Source organism: Dasypus novemcinctus, chromosome 31, assembly GCF_030445035.2.
Source record: "Dasypus novemcinctus isolate mDasNov1 chromosome 31, mDasNov1.1.hap2, whole genome shotgun sequence".
Lineage (NCBI taxonomy): Eukaryota > Metazoa > Chordata > Mammalia > Cingulata > Dasypodidae > Dasypus > Dasypus novemcinctus.
In genome coordinates this window covers 25030399-25045487 of record NC_080703.1, presented here as the reverse complement: position 1 = coordinate 25045487, position 15089 = coordinate 25030399, and the positions used below count along the sequence as shown (strand labels likewise).

At 48.2% G+C, this 15089-nt stretch overlaps 1 protein-coding gene across 2 annotated transcripts in view; it reads left to right on the top strand.

Moving 5' to 3' along the window:
* Window positions 1-15089, top strand: part of CMTM7 (CKLF like MARVEL transmembrane domain containing 7) — an 80029-nt gene extending 64940 nt beyond the window's left edge. The window contains exons 3-5 of one of the 2 annotated variants that reach the window (XM_004471109.4): window positions 7502-7600; window positions 12908-12989; window positions 14586-15089. In XM_004471109.4, the coding sequence (XP_004471166.1) occupies window positions 7502-7600; window positions 12908-12989; window positions 14586-14599 (195 nt within the window). In that variant the 3' untranslated portion in view covers window positions 14600-15089. The remainder of the gene's footprint in view (window positions 1-7501; window positions 7601-12907; window positions 12990-14585) is intronic. The other variant, XM_023592448.3, reaches the window with a different exon arrangement.

The following is a 15089-nucleotide window of genomic DNA, read 5'->3' as shown; positions in this document are numbered from 1 at the left end:
TGTTGAAAAGACTATTCTTTTCCCTTTAAATGATCTTGGCACCTTTGTCAAGAATCAGTTGACCGTAGCTATGAGGATTTATTTCTCTTGCATTCATCTATGTGCCAGTGCCACACTGACTTGATTGCTTTTGCTTTATGTATAAATTTTGAAATTGGGAAGTGTGAACCTGCCCATTTTGCCCTTCCTTTTCAAGACTGTTTTGGCTATTCTGGAGCCTTTGCAATTTCATATGAATTTTAGAATCAGCTTGTCTCTACTAGGACGTCAGCTATGATTCTGATAGGAATTGTGGTGAATCTGTGGATCAATTTGGAGAATATTGCTATCTTAACAATAGTAAGTGTTCTGACCCATAAACCTGTGATGTTTTCCTATTTACTTAGCTCTTTCATTTCTTTCAGTAATGTTTTATAGTTTTCAAGGTATATATTTTACACTTCTTGGTTAAATTTATTCCTGAATACTTTTATTCTTTTTGATGCTATTGTAAATGCTATTGTTTTCTTTATTTCATTTTCAGATTGTTAATTCCTAGGGTGTAGAAATAAAACTGATTTTTTCCATATTGATCTTGTATCCTGCAACCTTGATAAGGTCATTTCTTAATTCTAATAGTTTTTGGGGGTTGGGTTTTGTTTTTGTTTTTTAAATACCTTGAGACAGAATATCCATATCATGTCATTTACCAAGAGACAGTTTTACTTCTTCCATTCCAATCTGGATGCCTTTTGTTTCTTTTTCTTGCCTAATTTACCTGATTAGAACCACTAGTACAATATTGAATAGAAGTGACAAGAGCAGACCACCTTATCTTGTTCCTGATCTGAAGAAGAAAGCATCTAGTCTTTCACCATTAAGTAAGATGTTAGTTGTGCATTTTTCGTAGATGCCCTTTATGAGGTTGAGAAAATTCTCTCTATTTTTAGTTATTTGAGTGTTTTTATCATTGAAGTGTTTTAGATTTTTTCAAATACTTTTTCTGCCTTTATTGAGACAACCATGTGGGATTTGTTTTGTTATTCTATAGATAAGATGTAATAAATTAGTTGCTTTTCAGATGTTAAAGCAAACGTGCATTCCTCAAATAAATCCCACTTGGACATGGTATATAATTCTTTTTGTATGTTGGATTCAGTTTGCTAATATTGTTTCGAAGATTTTTGTGTCCATGTTCATAAAAGATACTGGTCTGGGCCTCCCTCCTTCCCTCCCATCCTCCCTCTCTTCTCTCTCTTCCCTCCTTCCTTCTTCTTTGTGTGATTTGGTATTAGAGTAATATTGGCCTCTTAGAATGAGTTCGCAGGTATTCCCTTCTCCTCTCTTTTTTGGAAGAGTTTGCAAATAATTGATATTAATTCTTCTTGAATATTTGGTAGAATTCAGCAGTGAAGCCATCTGGGCCTAGACTTTTCTTTTTTTTTCCTCTCCCCTCACCCCCTCCACGTTGTCTGCTCTCTGTCCATTCACTGTGTGTTCTTCTGTGTCTGCTTACGTTCTCAGCAGCACCAGACATCTGTGTTTCTTTTTGTTGTGTCATCTTGTTGTGTCAGTTCTCCGTGTGTGCGGCACCATTCCTGGGTAGGCTGCACTTTCTTTCATGCTGTGGGGCTCTCCTTACGGGGCGCACTCCTTGCACGTGGGGCTCCCCCACGCGGGGGACACCCCTGCGTGGCACGGCACTCCTTGCGCGCATCAGCACTGCGCGTGGGCCAGCTCCACACGGGTCAGGAGGCCCGGGGTTTGAACACTGGACCTCGCATGTGGTAGGCGGATGCTCTATCAGTTGAGCAAATTCCACTTCCCTAGACTTTTCTCTGCGGGTAGTTTTTTTGTTTTGTTTTGTTCTAACATTGAGTCAATCTCTTCCCTTGTTTTAGGTCTGTTTTTTTCCTTGAACCAGTTCTGGTAGTTGTCTCTTTCTCTGAATTTGTCTATTTCATCTAAGTTATTTTATTGGCATACAGTTTTTCATGGTATCCCTTCATAATCCTTTTTACTTCTGTAAGGTCAGTAGTAATGCCCCCTCGTGCTTTTTTGTTGTTGTTTTGTCTCATTTTTATGACTTACGGGAGCAGAGAAGAGGAATCATTTATTTCTGCTTGGAGAGGACTGGGCTGGCTTCCAAGCTAGGGGGAAAAAAAAACATTTTCTAGAAAGAGGAAATAGAAGGCAGGGGAGGGAGAGTTGTAAACCTGAGAAAAACCACGGTGCATTTGGGGATCCTCAGGAGTCGGTTGTAGCTTGAGTGTGGGAGCACAGGTGGGAAGGAGGAGTGGCGGGAGGTGAGACGGGGCAAGGGCCAGCTCCTACGGGGATTCGCATGTCAAGCTAAAGAGCTTAGATTTTGTTTTCAGAGATGATAAAGTGCTTGTGGAGTGGTTGGGCATGATATAGGTATAGAAAGCCCATTCTGGTGGCAGAGTAGCTTGGAAGTTGGCCAAACAGGGAGATCAGTTAGGATAAACCCAGTGTAGGTGCTCACAATGACAACTGCTAGAAGCATGATTTAGAGAAGAAAGATTATAATGGAAGAACATAAAATCAGTAGGGGAACAGACAAATACACTGGAATCCTATGCAGCAGGTAGAAATGGTTTCACTACACCTATGTGAACATGGATAAACGTCAGCAACAAAGCAGGAAAAAGCAAATTTAACATGCATCTATAGAGTTAGAGAAAATACTTGCAAATAATATATCTAATAAGGGACTTTAATTATTGAACCACTAATAATTTAGAAACATATACAATGCTATGTATTCTTTATGCCTCCGTACATATGTAGTAAAAATATAAAAATAAGAATAGAAAAGATACAAACCAACCTCCCGATGATGGCTACCTCTAAGAGAGAGGGCGATATGCTGGGGTCAGGGAGAGACCTCCACTGTTTCTGTGGGGCTTTTTTTTTTTAAGAGAAGTTGTGGGTTTACAGAACAGCCATGCATAAAACACAGGATTCCCATATTCTGCGTTATTCGTAACACCTTGCGTTGGTGTGGTACGCTTGTTACTATTCATGAAAGCACACTTTTATAATTGTTCGATTACTATCCATGATGTAACTTAAGGGTTCACTGTGTTAGGCAGCTCCATGAATTAAAAAAATTTTTTTTTTGTTCTGGTAACATACAGACAACCTAAAATTTCCCCTCTTAACCACATTCAAATCTGTGATTCATTGCTGTTAATTACATTCACGATGTGGAGCTACCGTCACCACCATCCAGTACCAAAACTTTTCCGTCATCCTAAACAGAAGTTCTGTACATTTTAAACATTAACTCCCCATTTCACCCTCTCTGTCCCATCTCTTAGTTCTAGATTCTGACTCTATGAGTTTGCTTATTCTAATTATTTCATATCAGTGAGATCATACAATATTTGTCCTTTCATGTCTGACTTATTTTAGTCAACATTTTGTTTATCCATTCATCGGTTGATGGATGCTTGGGTTGCTTCCTTTTTTTTTTTTTTTTAAGATTTATTTATTTATTTATTTCTCTCCCCTCCCCCCTACCCCAGTTGTCTGTTCTCTGTGTCTATTTGCTGCGTCTTCTTTGTCTGCTTCTGTTGTCAGCAGCACAAGGGAATCTGTGTTTCTTTTTGTTGCGTCATCTTGTTGTGTCAGCTCTCTGTGTGTGTGGCACCATTCCTGGGCAGGCTGCACTTTCTTTTGCGCTGGGCGGCTCTCCTTACGGGGTGCACTTCTTGCACATGGGGCTCCCCTAAGCGGGGGACAACCTTGCATGGTGTGGCACGGCACTCCTTGCGGGCATCAGCACTGCGCATGGGCCAGCTCCACACGGGTCAAGGAGGCCCGGGGTTTGAACCGTGGACCTCCCATGTGGTAGACAGATGCCCTAACCACTGGGCCAAGTCCGCCGCCGCTTCCATCTTTTGGTAATTGGGAATAATGCCACTGTGATTGTGAAATGGCATCTCTTGGTTTTGATCTGCATTTGTGTAATGACTAATGATGTTGGGCTTTCATATGCTTTTTGGCTATTTGTGTATCTTCTTTGGAAAAATGTTTATTCAAGTCTTTTGCCCATTTTTTGATTGGGTTATTTATTTTTGAGTTGTAGGATTTCTATATTCTGGATATTAAACCTTTATTGGATATGTGGTTTCCAAATATTTTCCCCCATTGTGCAGGTTATCATTTAACTTTCATGATAAAGTCTTTTGGAACACAGAAGATTTTAATTTTGATGAGGTCCCATTTATCTATTCTTTTGTTGCTTGTGCAATGGGTATAAAGTCTAAGAAACTATTGCCCCACACAAGGTCCTGAAGATGCTTGCCTGTGTTTTCTTCTAAGAGAATTATGGTTCTGGCCCTTATATATAGGTCATTGATCCACTTTGAGTTGATTTGTGTATATGGTATGAGGTAGGGATCCACCTTCATTTTTTTGCAAATGGAAATCCAGTTATCCATTTGTTGAAGAGACTATTCTTTCTCAGTTGGGTAGTCTTTGCTCCTTGTCAATAATCATTTGTCCATAAACATAAGGGTTGATTTGTGAGCTCTCAGTTTTATTCCATTGGTCTATACGTCTGTTCTTGTGCCAGGACCATGCTGATTTGGTTATTGTGGCTTTGTAATAAGTTTTAAGACCAGGAAGTATGAGTCCTCCAACCATGCTCTTCTTTTTCAATATGGCTTTAGCTATTTGGGGCCACTTACCCTTCCATGTAAATCTGATGATTGGCTTTTCCATTTCTGCAAAGTAGATTGGTGGAATTTTGATTGGGATCACGTTGAATCTAAAATTGCTTTGGGTAGAAGTGATGTCATAACAATATTTAGTTTTCCAGTCCATGAACATGGAATGTCCTTTAATTTATTTAGGTCTTTGGTTTCTTTTAGCAATGTTTTGTAGTTTTCTGTGTATAAATTCTTTACATCCTTGGTTATATTTAGTCCTGGATAGCTGATTCTTTCAGTTGCTATTGAAAATTAAATTTTTTTCTAATTTCTTCTTCTGATTGTTCATTACTAGTGTATAGAAACACTACTGATTTTCAGGTGTTGATCTTGTACCCATCACTTTGCTGAATTCATTTACTAGCTCTTGGAGCTTTGTTCTGGATTTTTAAACTTTTTTTTTAGGAGGTACCAGGAACTGAACCCAGGACCTCGTACATGGGAAGCAGTTGCTCAACCACCAAGCTACATCCGCTCCCCAATGAAAATTGCTTTTTTTGTTTGGTTGTGATTTTTCTTCATTTTTGGAGGTACCAGGGATCAAACCCGGGACCTCACACATGGGAAAGAGGCACTCAACCACTTGAGCTATATCCACTTCCTGTCATTCATTTTTTATTCTATTAATTTGTGTCTTTGCTCTCTGTTTCTTATGCTAAAGGTTTGTTAATCTTGTTATCTTTTCAAAGAACCAGGCTTGATTTTCTCCATGTTTTTCTATTTTCTATTTCATTAATTTCTTCTTTGCTCTTTAGTATATCTTTTCTTCTCTTGCTTTGAGTTTAGTTTGCACTTCTTTTCCAGTATCTTAAGTTGGAAGTATAGGTAATTGTCTTGAGATGTTTCTCCTTTCTCAATATAATCATTTTTAGCTATGAATTTCCCTCTAAGCACTGCCTTAGCTATACCCCATAAATTTTGGTGTGTCATGTCTATTTTCATTTTCACTCATCTCAAAGGATTTTCTTATTTCCCTTTTGATTTCTTCTCTGATCCATCAGTTTTTAGAAGTGTGTCACTTAATTTCCATATACTATTTTCAGAAATTTCTTTCTGTTATTGCACTCCTACAACTAAGGCCTCTTTCCAAATTATAGTCCCTCTATGCTTCTTTTGATGCTGACACTGAATAAACAAAGGAGAGAATAAAAGCTGGGGTATCAGAGTAAGGGTGGACCGAGTGAGAAAGTGAATGTTAAAAGGTTAGTCACAGCCATACAAGCCACACTTTTGGCTGAGTACTATCTAGGTGGCTTAGTGATTAGACTCTCTCAAGTCAGTTTTCTCTGTCCCATATCACTCTCCTTTTTCATCATGGGTAGGTTTCTTGGAGGTGGAGAACTCCCACATACTAATCAGCTTTATTTTTTTTTTTTTTAAGATTTTTTTTTCTCTCCCCTCCCCTCCCCCCAGTTGTCTGCTCTCTGTGTCCATTCTTTGCATATTCTTCTGTGACTGCTTCTATCCTTATCAGTGGCATGGGAATCTGTGTTTCTTTTTGTTGCATCATCTTGTGTCAGCTCTCCGTGTGTGCAGTGCCATTCCTGGGCAGGCTGCACTTTCTTTCCCGCTGGGCGGCTTTCCTTACGGGGCGCACTCCTTGTGCGTGGGGCTCCCCTACGCGGGGGACACCCCTGCGTGGCACGGCACTCCTCGCGCGCATCAGGACTGCGCATGGGCCAGCTCCACACAGATCAAGGAGGACCGGGGTTTGAACCGCGGCCCTCCCATGTGGTAGACGGATGCCCTAACCACTGGGCCAAGTCCGCTTCCCTACTAATCTGCTTTAATTCTGTGGTCCGTCTTGTGGTCCTTCGGAGACACGCAGCCACTTAAAAGTGGAATACTTTAACAGTGTTGTAAGTGTAATGACATTGGGTAGATCTTCATGAGGACTCACTTCTAAATTCCCATTGAAGACAAGTGCAGAGGGAAGCAGTCTAGGTCCAGGGTGCTCACTGCACATGAATCTGGCTCCCTCTGGCCGGGTGTTTATTAGGGAGGTCAAGGGTGAAGTGCAAGTACTCCCACGTTGCTGAGTGTCATGTCCAGGCTCATCCTCCAGGGTTGACAGAGATGCCCTTTTAATCATGAGAAGTAAATGGGACGGGAACGGACACCCCATGGGTCAAGGTGACGAGCAGAGGCAGAGTCAGTGGCAGGACTTGCCTTGAGAGCACAAATACGGAAAGAAATGAAGAGGGAACAACAGAAGGAGGCCAGACCCCGAGGGCTGAGGGGTGAGTAGGCCAGCGCCCACACCTCACAGCAGCGCCGTGGCCTCTTCCTGCGCCCCGGCTCTGCGTCCGAAGGCCCCGCGCCCCTCTCCGGCCTGCAGTCGGGCCTGTTCACCTCACGGGCAGGCGCTCTGATCACACGTTGTCAGCCCAGAACTTTCTCTGGAGCCACGCATCTCTCTAAGGGGCTTCGCTCCTCAGAGCTGGGGCTTCTTTAAACTCTCCAGCTGGGAACGTGTGCGTGAGGCTTGTTTGCTTTTTAGGAGCTTTGGCCGGAGATCAAAGGTACCAAGAACAAATTGATCTTGGGAGCAGAGGAGTTCTTTGGGGCTATCCCTGCTCCCCGAGAAGCGTCCTCTGTCTCGCAGTCCCTTTCCCTTCCTCTCTCTCTCTCTTGTTCGGCCTCTTCGGTGTTGGGTGCCTGCGAGCTGCGCTGCTGCTCCTGCAAGGGAAGCATCCCTCCCTCCCTTCCCGTGACGCCGGTTGCTCTCCAAGAACCAGGCGCGGACCCGCCCACCCACTGCTCTGCTTTGTTTTTGCCCCCAGGAACTTCTGCATTATTTAATCGGTACCCTGCTCCTCCTAATCGCCTCGATCGTGGCAGCCTCCAAGAGTTACAACCTGAGCGGACTTGTAGCCGGAGCGGTGAGGATGTTCTCAGGGTCGCCCCTAGGAATGAATTGTCCACGGGCTCGTTTTCTTCCCGACCGGGGCAGAGAAGGCTGGTTTCTGGGGCCTTCCGTGCACAGAATCGGTGCCCACCTTGACGCAACCACCTGCAGGCTCCAGACACCCAGAATCCGGGGCCCCAAGGGAGGGGCTCGGAAGGTGGCTCTTCAGGGCTCTTTTGGGCATGGGGGGAAGGGTACTGTGGCCAATTCAGGAGTCCCAGCTTTGTCATTTCGCGGTACCCCAGCAAGGAAAGTAATACATCCCTCTTAGACCTTTCAGAGGCGCAAAAGCGATCCATCCCCTAGCCGTGAAGGGAAGTAGCGCAGAAATGTACAAAAGTACGCTGCTGTGGGACACACACACACACACGTGCGTATACCCGTGTATATACGTACGTGTGTGTTTTGGGGAAAAGATTTACAGAGGCCCGCCATCTGAATTCTGATTTCATTTCTGACTTAGCTCATTGTTTATGCTTCGGTGGCCCACGGGCCACTGCTGATTTGCGTAGCTGATGCACAGGCAAGATTTTTAAAAACGAGTGTTGGGGGAAAAAAAAAACCCCGCGTGCAGCCACCACCGTCTTCTGCATACACACGTTCCCCAAATTCTCTCAGCTTTGAGGGGGTGGGGTCCTGGAATTCCACGGGGAGAGGGAGTCTGTCCTCCCAGAGGTCCGCACAGGGTAGGGAGCCCCGGGCCCCCCTGCGTCCCTAAGCGCCTCCTTGCCACCTCCAAGATCAAGCTTGGTTATCTCCTGCCCAGCTGCGGGGGGGCCGGTGGAAGGGGCGCGGGGGAAGCTCACGCCCCCCCTGCCGCGGGGCCCTGGCGGGGAGAGTCCCCACGCGTCTCGGGTTCAGGTCATTATATAACCCCGCCAGCCTGGGAGGCCACCCGAGAGCTGGCATCATTTCCCCCCTCCGCCCTTGTGTCCAGGGCCAAGCCCGGGCCGCGGGGGGGGCACGTGCAGCCACTGGCGAGGCCGAGACGAGCGGGCTGTGGCCATGCGATGAACTGCTCGATTATGCAGTGGGGACAGCTGGCGCCCGGGACGGCACGCAGCGTGCTCATTGTGCAGCGTCTAAGCGGCTGATTATGTGGGGCACACAATGGGTGCACGGGGAGCCCGGGAGGGGAACCCCAGGAAGGGGAGGTGGGTGCGGGCTGGTGCCGCAGCTGTTGACGCAAAGCCCTAGCCGGGCCTGCGGAAAACAAAGAATGCCTTGTGGAGCACCCTGCCCTCCATCTGGCCCGGCCCAGGCCGCCCCTGTTCGACGTCAGCTGGGGACGTCGAGGGCCTCGCGGTGGGTGGGCGGGCATTTGAGCACACCTGGGCGACAAGTCTAGCAGGAGGCGGACCCCGAAGCGCAGCTCCCTGGCTCAGACCTGCCCCCTGCCGCTTGCTCTTTCTGTGGCCTGGGGGGAGATCGCTGGCCTCCTGCGGTTCTGTTTCTTTATTTTAAAAAAATGTTTTTAATGGTACTCAGTTGTTCACTGTATTATTTTTTTATTTTTTAAAGATTTATTTATTTTTATTTATTCCCCCCCCCCCAGTTGTCTGTTCTGTGTCCATTCGCTGTGTGTTCTTCTGCGTCAGCTTCTAATCTTGTCAGTGGCACCAGGAAACTGGGTTTCTTTTTGTTGCGTCATCTTGCTGTGTCAGCTCTCCCTGTGTGCGGTGCCACTCCTGGGCGGGCTGCCCTTTCTTTCGCGCTGGGCGGCTCTCCTTACAGGGCGCACTCCTTGTGCGTGGGGCTCCCCTACGTGGGGGACACCCCTGCGTGGCATGGCACTCCTTGCGCGCATCAGCACTGCGCATGGGCCAGCTCCACACGGGTCAAGGAGGCCCGGGGTTTGAACCATGGACCTCCCAGGTGGTAGACGGACGCCCTAACCACTGGGCCAAATCCAATTCCCTGATTTTTTTTCTTTAATTGTGTGTTGGGGGGGGGTGTCACCAGCACGCAGAGGGGTGGTGAGGGTTGAAGATAAAGGGTCTGGAGCCCCCGCTGGCTTGTAGTGAGTGCTCAGTACATCGCAGCCGCCCCCCTGTGGTTCACAAGTCAAGAAAATGGCTCTGGGCTTCCGAGCTCCGGAGAAGGCCCCCGGGGACTGGCCAGTGCTTCTCCCAGGCCCATTCCGTGGCCTCACCCAGGCCCTCCTGCCCTCCCGGTGCCCTCTTCTTCATTTATAAATGAGGCGGGCTGGGCTGGATCAGCTCTCCTGGCACTCGAGTACTCGGCGGACCCAGAAAAAGGAGCCAGGCCCTGCCCTAACTTATTTTCATGTAATTCTATTTAAATCTGGGCAAACACAAAACTAGGTGTAGAGGCCTCTGCTTCTGGCCCTTCTACATGGCTGTAAAGCCAGAACACATTTACAAATGAAATACGATTTTACACCACCAGTAAAATCCATTTTAACATTAAAAACTCCTCAATTCAGGAAAGTGGATGTGCCTCAAATGATAAGGCCTCCACCTACCATATGGGAGGACCTGGGTTCCATCCCCGGGGCCTCCTGGTGAAAAAGAAGAAGAGAACGCGCGTCTGCATGGTGAGCCAGTGCCCAGTCAAGGGGAAGTGCAGCAGAGACCAGGAACTGAGGTGGCGCAATTGACAGGGGACCTCTCTCCACATTAGGAGTCTCCAGGATAGAATCCCGGTGAATCCTAGAGGAGAGAAAATGAGAGAAAAAAAACAGCAGGGCGGGAGGAGGGGAAAGGGGGAAAATACATTTTTAAAAAAACCTCCTCAATCCCAATTAAAATGTACAGTTCCACCTCTCCCTCCTTTCTAAGCTCAGGATAATTTAAATACAGCGGCTTGGCCCCAGCTCAGTTATAAATGTAAACCCAAGCGTGAGCACTGAAATTACCTGGCAGTTCCTGCTTATAAAGTGGGCTCAAAGAAGGGGTCAGCAAGCATTTCCGTGAGGGTCCAGAGAGTAAATATTTTAGGCTTTCCGGGCCTGGGTCTCTGTTGACCGTTGTAGCCTGAAAGCAGCCATAGAAAATACGTAGGCTAATGTGCACGGCTGTGTTTCAGTAAAACTTTATTTACCGAAAAAGAAAGGTGATTCGGCCCGCTGACCATAGTTTGCCAAGCCCTGGTATCAAAGCTCCAGAATAAGGTTTTCTTATTGTTTTTAGATGATTGTTGAATCAAAAACACTAAATTTTAAAATACTTATAGGGAAATGGATGTGGCTCAAGCAATTTGGCTCCCATCTACCATATAGGAGGTGCAGGGTTTGATGCCCAGGACATCCTGGTGAGGGCAAGCTGGCCCACACAGGGCTGCCCCACGCAGGAGTGCCAGCCGACTTGGAGAGCTGGCACAGCAAGATGACGCAACAAGAGACGCAGAAGAGAGACAATAAGAGATGTAGAAGATGGGAAGCAGACTTGGCCCAACGGATAGGGCGTCCGCCCACCACACGGGAGGTCCATGACCCGTGTGGAGCTGGCCCATGGGCAGTGCTGATGCATGCAAGGAGTGCCCTGCCACACAGGGGTGTCCCCCACATAAGGGAGCCCCATGCGCAAGGAGTGCGCCCCGTAAGGAGAGCCGCCCAGCATGAAAGAAAGTGCAGCCTGCCCAGCAATGGTGCCGCACACACAGAGAGCTGACACAACAAGATGACGCAACAAAAAGAGACACAGATTCCTGGCGCCGCTGACAAGAATACAAGCGGACACAGAAGAACACACAGAGAAGGGACACAGAGAGCAGACAATGGGGGGGCGGGGGGGTGGAGAGAAATAAATAAATCTTTTAAAAAATAAGAGACATAGAAGAACAGGGAGCTGAGGTGGCGCAAGAGATTGAGTGCCTCTCTCCCACTCCAGAAGGTCCCAGGATCGGTTCCCAGAGCCACCTAGTGAGAATACAAGCAGACACAGAAGAGCACAGCGAATGGACGCAGAGAGCAGACAAGGGGGGGAGGAGAAATAAATAAATTTTAAAAAAAAATAAAATGACATCGGTGTAGAGAATTTCTCCCAGACCCAAGCCATCGAGCAGGTAAGCTGTGGTGTGCCTGGAATTGTGACCACAGTGGAATTCTTCCTCACTGGCCCCCACGCCGCCGCGCCCGGCCTCTCTCCCTGAGACCGCCGGCCCTCTTCACCATCCAGCGCCTCAGTGCCCACACCTGGCCCAGCCCGGGGGCTTCTGGGAGTCCGCCTCTGGGTTGCTCTGTTCTGATGGTGAAGTCTGGACCATTTAGGTGGCTAAGTAGTTTGTAGTCACAGGCTCCAGTGTGAGAAAGACTGGAGCAGCCCAGCCTCAGAGCTGCTTCCACCCTAGGGCTGGTTTCAGACCAAGGCCAGGTGGGACCTGACATGCCAGGTGAGACATCTCAGACCTGGGTTCAAACCCTGCCCTCCCGCTGCCAGCTGTGTGATCCCCTGAGCCGCAGCCGGACCACAAGGAACATACTAAGGGGAAGCGGATGTGGCTCAAGCGATTGGGCTCCCGCCTACTATCTGGGAGGCCCAGGGTTCAATTCCCAGACCTCCTGGTGAAGGCAAGTTATCCTGCGTGGCGAGCTGGCCCACGCAGAGAGCTGGCCTGAGCGGACAGCTGGCGCAGCAAGGTGAAACCACAAAAAGGGACACAGAGGAGAGAGAAAAAGAGACACAGCACACCAGGGAGCTGAGGTGGTGCAAGAGATTGAGCGTCTCTCTCCCACTCCTGAAGGTCCCAGCATTGGTTCCTGATGCCACCTAAAGAGATGACAAGTAGACACAGATGAACACACAGCTAATGGACACAGCAGACAATGGGCGGGGGAATAAATATTTTTTTTAAAAAAGGAAAATGTTAAAAGGGTCTGATGCAAACAGGCACTCACTCAATGGAACATGGTATTATTACTCATTCTCTTTTTTCTTCTTGAGTCGGACCTTTCTGGAAAAGGCAGAGGGCACGTGGAGATCAGTACCCAGACCTGCTCTCTTTCTGAGGCTATCACTAAGTAGTTTTCTCCCGTGAATACTGCGTATACTTTTAAAAATATACGTATCCTTTTCAAGCGTAAAATCCCACGTAGAAAGTCCTCCGATTCAAGGAATTCCGAGAAGTGCTGAGGCCTGGAGGCCCAAGGTGGCTGCCTGACGTGGGTGCTGGCCGGGGACGCCTCTCGGGGCCCTACCTCTGCACCTGAGAGAGGACAGGTGGCCTGGTCAGCGGAGCCCCGAGTGCCCCGCTGCGCGGAGGCGACGAGCTGGACGGCCCGGGCCGAGCCCTGGCTGAGCCTGCCCTCTCTCCCGGGCAGGTCTTCGGCTTCATAGCCACCTTCCTGTGCATGGCGAGCATCTGGCTGTCCTACAAGTTCTCGTGTGTGGCCCAGTCAACAGGTGAGGCTCCCCGACGGTGCCCCTGCTGCCCAGGAACGGGGGGCCGGCTCGCTCTGGACGCTCCGGGCAGGGAAGGGGCCCGTGCTGCGGAGGCCGTGTCCCAGGTGACGCAGCAGCGGCACAGAAGGAAAGGGCCCCCTCTCCGGGACCCAGTGCCCTGGCCCCCATCTCCACCTTGCCCACGGAGCCCTGAAACGTTAGCCTCAGGTGGCAAAGCATTTCCCTTATTTTCCGAAGGAAAAAAAATGAACTGTAGGACATTTAGAAAATACAAATCAGAAAAAAAACAATTTTTTTTTAAACCGTGTGTCCAGAACTAGCCTTTGGAGATCTGTCCTTCCAGTATTTCTTCTCTGGAAATACACACGTCACTTCTACTAAAAGGAGCAGACTTGTGCTATTTTTCTTCTCCTGCTTTGCCACATTTTCCCCTTGTCGTTGGGCATTCTCCATCGTCTTTCATCCTCCGGGGTGTTGTGCTGTAAACTGTGGGGTGCCACGTAGTATTTAACTGGTCACCTGTTTGCAAGCATTAAGCTTCCCCTCCGCAGCTCTTTGCTAATAAATGGTGCTAGGATAAATATCCTTGAAAATAAGTCCCTATACATATTCCTAGCATTTTTTATCGTTAGAATAAACTCCTAGAAGTAGAATTGCCAAAAGCTTGAGCCTACTGTTTTCAGTAAGCCACTTCTTTGAACCAGCACTTCCTTCCCTCCTTTGTTCTTTTTCTTTTTTAAAAAAAAATGGGTTAACAATATCAAAGCATGTACATTAAGGTGGCTGACGTGTTGTCAGAGTTGTCCTGCAGAAAGGTCGTTGGAGAGCGTTTGTTTTCCTTCTAGCAATCACTCGCATGAAGTTAATAGGTTGCTAAGGGAGAGGGGCAGCCACAAAAGCCCACGTAGAATATTCCACGTATATGAAATGCCCAGATTAAGAAAATCTAGAGAGACAGAAAGTCGCTTAGTGGTTGCTTGGGAAGGAAGGAGCTGGGAGGTGGGAGGACATGTGGCTGGTAGCTGAAATTGGGGGTCTGGGGTTTCTTTTTGAGGTGATGGTTGAGCCTCTCTGTGAATATGGTGTAATCACTGAGCATCATCATTGGGCAAATTGTTGGGTGTGTAAATTATATTTCAGTAAAGCTGTTGAGGGAAAAAAAGTGAGAAAAAGTGGAGAATGTGAAAAAAAAGTTAGGTGATGTCTAAAGTTGATCAATCTATAAATATTGGCATAAATATATTCTTTTAAATTACAGAGGAATTCACCAAAAGAAACAGCTAAAGGAGTTAGACGGGGTTAACTCTGAGTTGTCAGGATAGGTGTCCCTTCTGTTTACTTTAGAAATGTATTTTTTAAATAGAATTTTATGTTCACCTGCGAACATACAGAAACAAGTGTATGTAGGAGAACTCGTGGACTTAACAAACCAATTAGAAGTGTACTTTAAGAGGGAAAAATGATTGCCAAGAAGGTTGGCGCGGGGGGAGGACAGAGCCGTGGAGCGGGACGTGGAGTCCCGGCCCTGTGTCGTGTGGCTTCGGAGGGCCGTCCCGGCCACACACTGTCCTGACTGTTGTCGTTTTCCTTCCCAAGATGCAGCTGCCTGAGGACGCCGTAGCCTCGGGGCCCTCGCGGGGGGCTCTGCAAGTGGCTCGGGGGCCATGGGGCCGGCAGAGGCTCCTCGGCCTCCGTCCCCGGGCCGGGGTCCTGCCAGGGCCCCCACTGTCCTCCTGCTGTGCCCAGAAGCGGGCACCCCGGCTCCCGAGCTGCTCCCAGCCTCTTCGCTCTCCGGACTTCCTGGGAGAACATTTCCTGCCCGTCGGGGAAAGGCAAGCAGGAAAGGTGGGCTCTGCCTCCCCTGCCACGGGGACCCATGACCCCACTTGGCCCGGCGGGGGGCGCTCCGGACCACTCAGGCCTGCACCTGCTGCTTCACTTCCCCCGGGGTGCCTCGTGTCCTCATCCAAGCCGGGCCTCTGTCCCTCTGTCTGGTCCTGGAGATCTGCAGCGAGGTGCGCTGGCCCCGCGGGCCCCGGCCCATCCCGGCCTTGCCACCGTGGCGTCTGTGTGTGTTTTAATAAAATGCTGTCCCGGCCA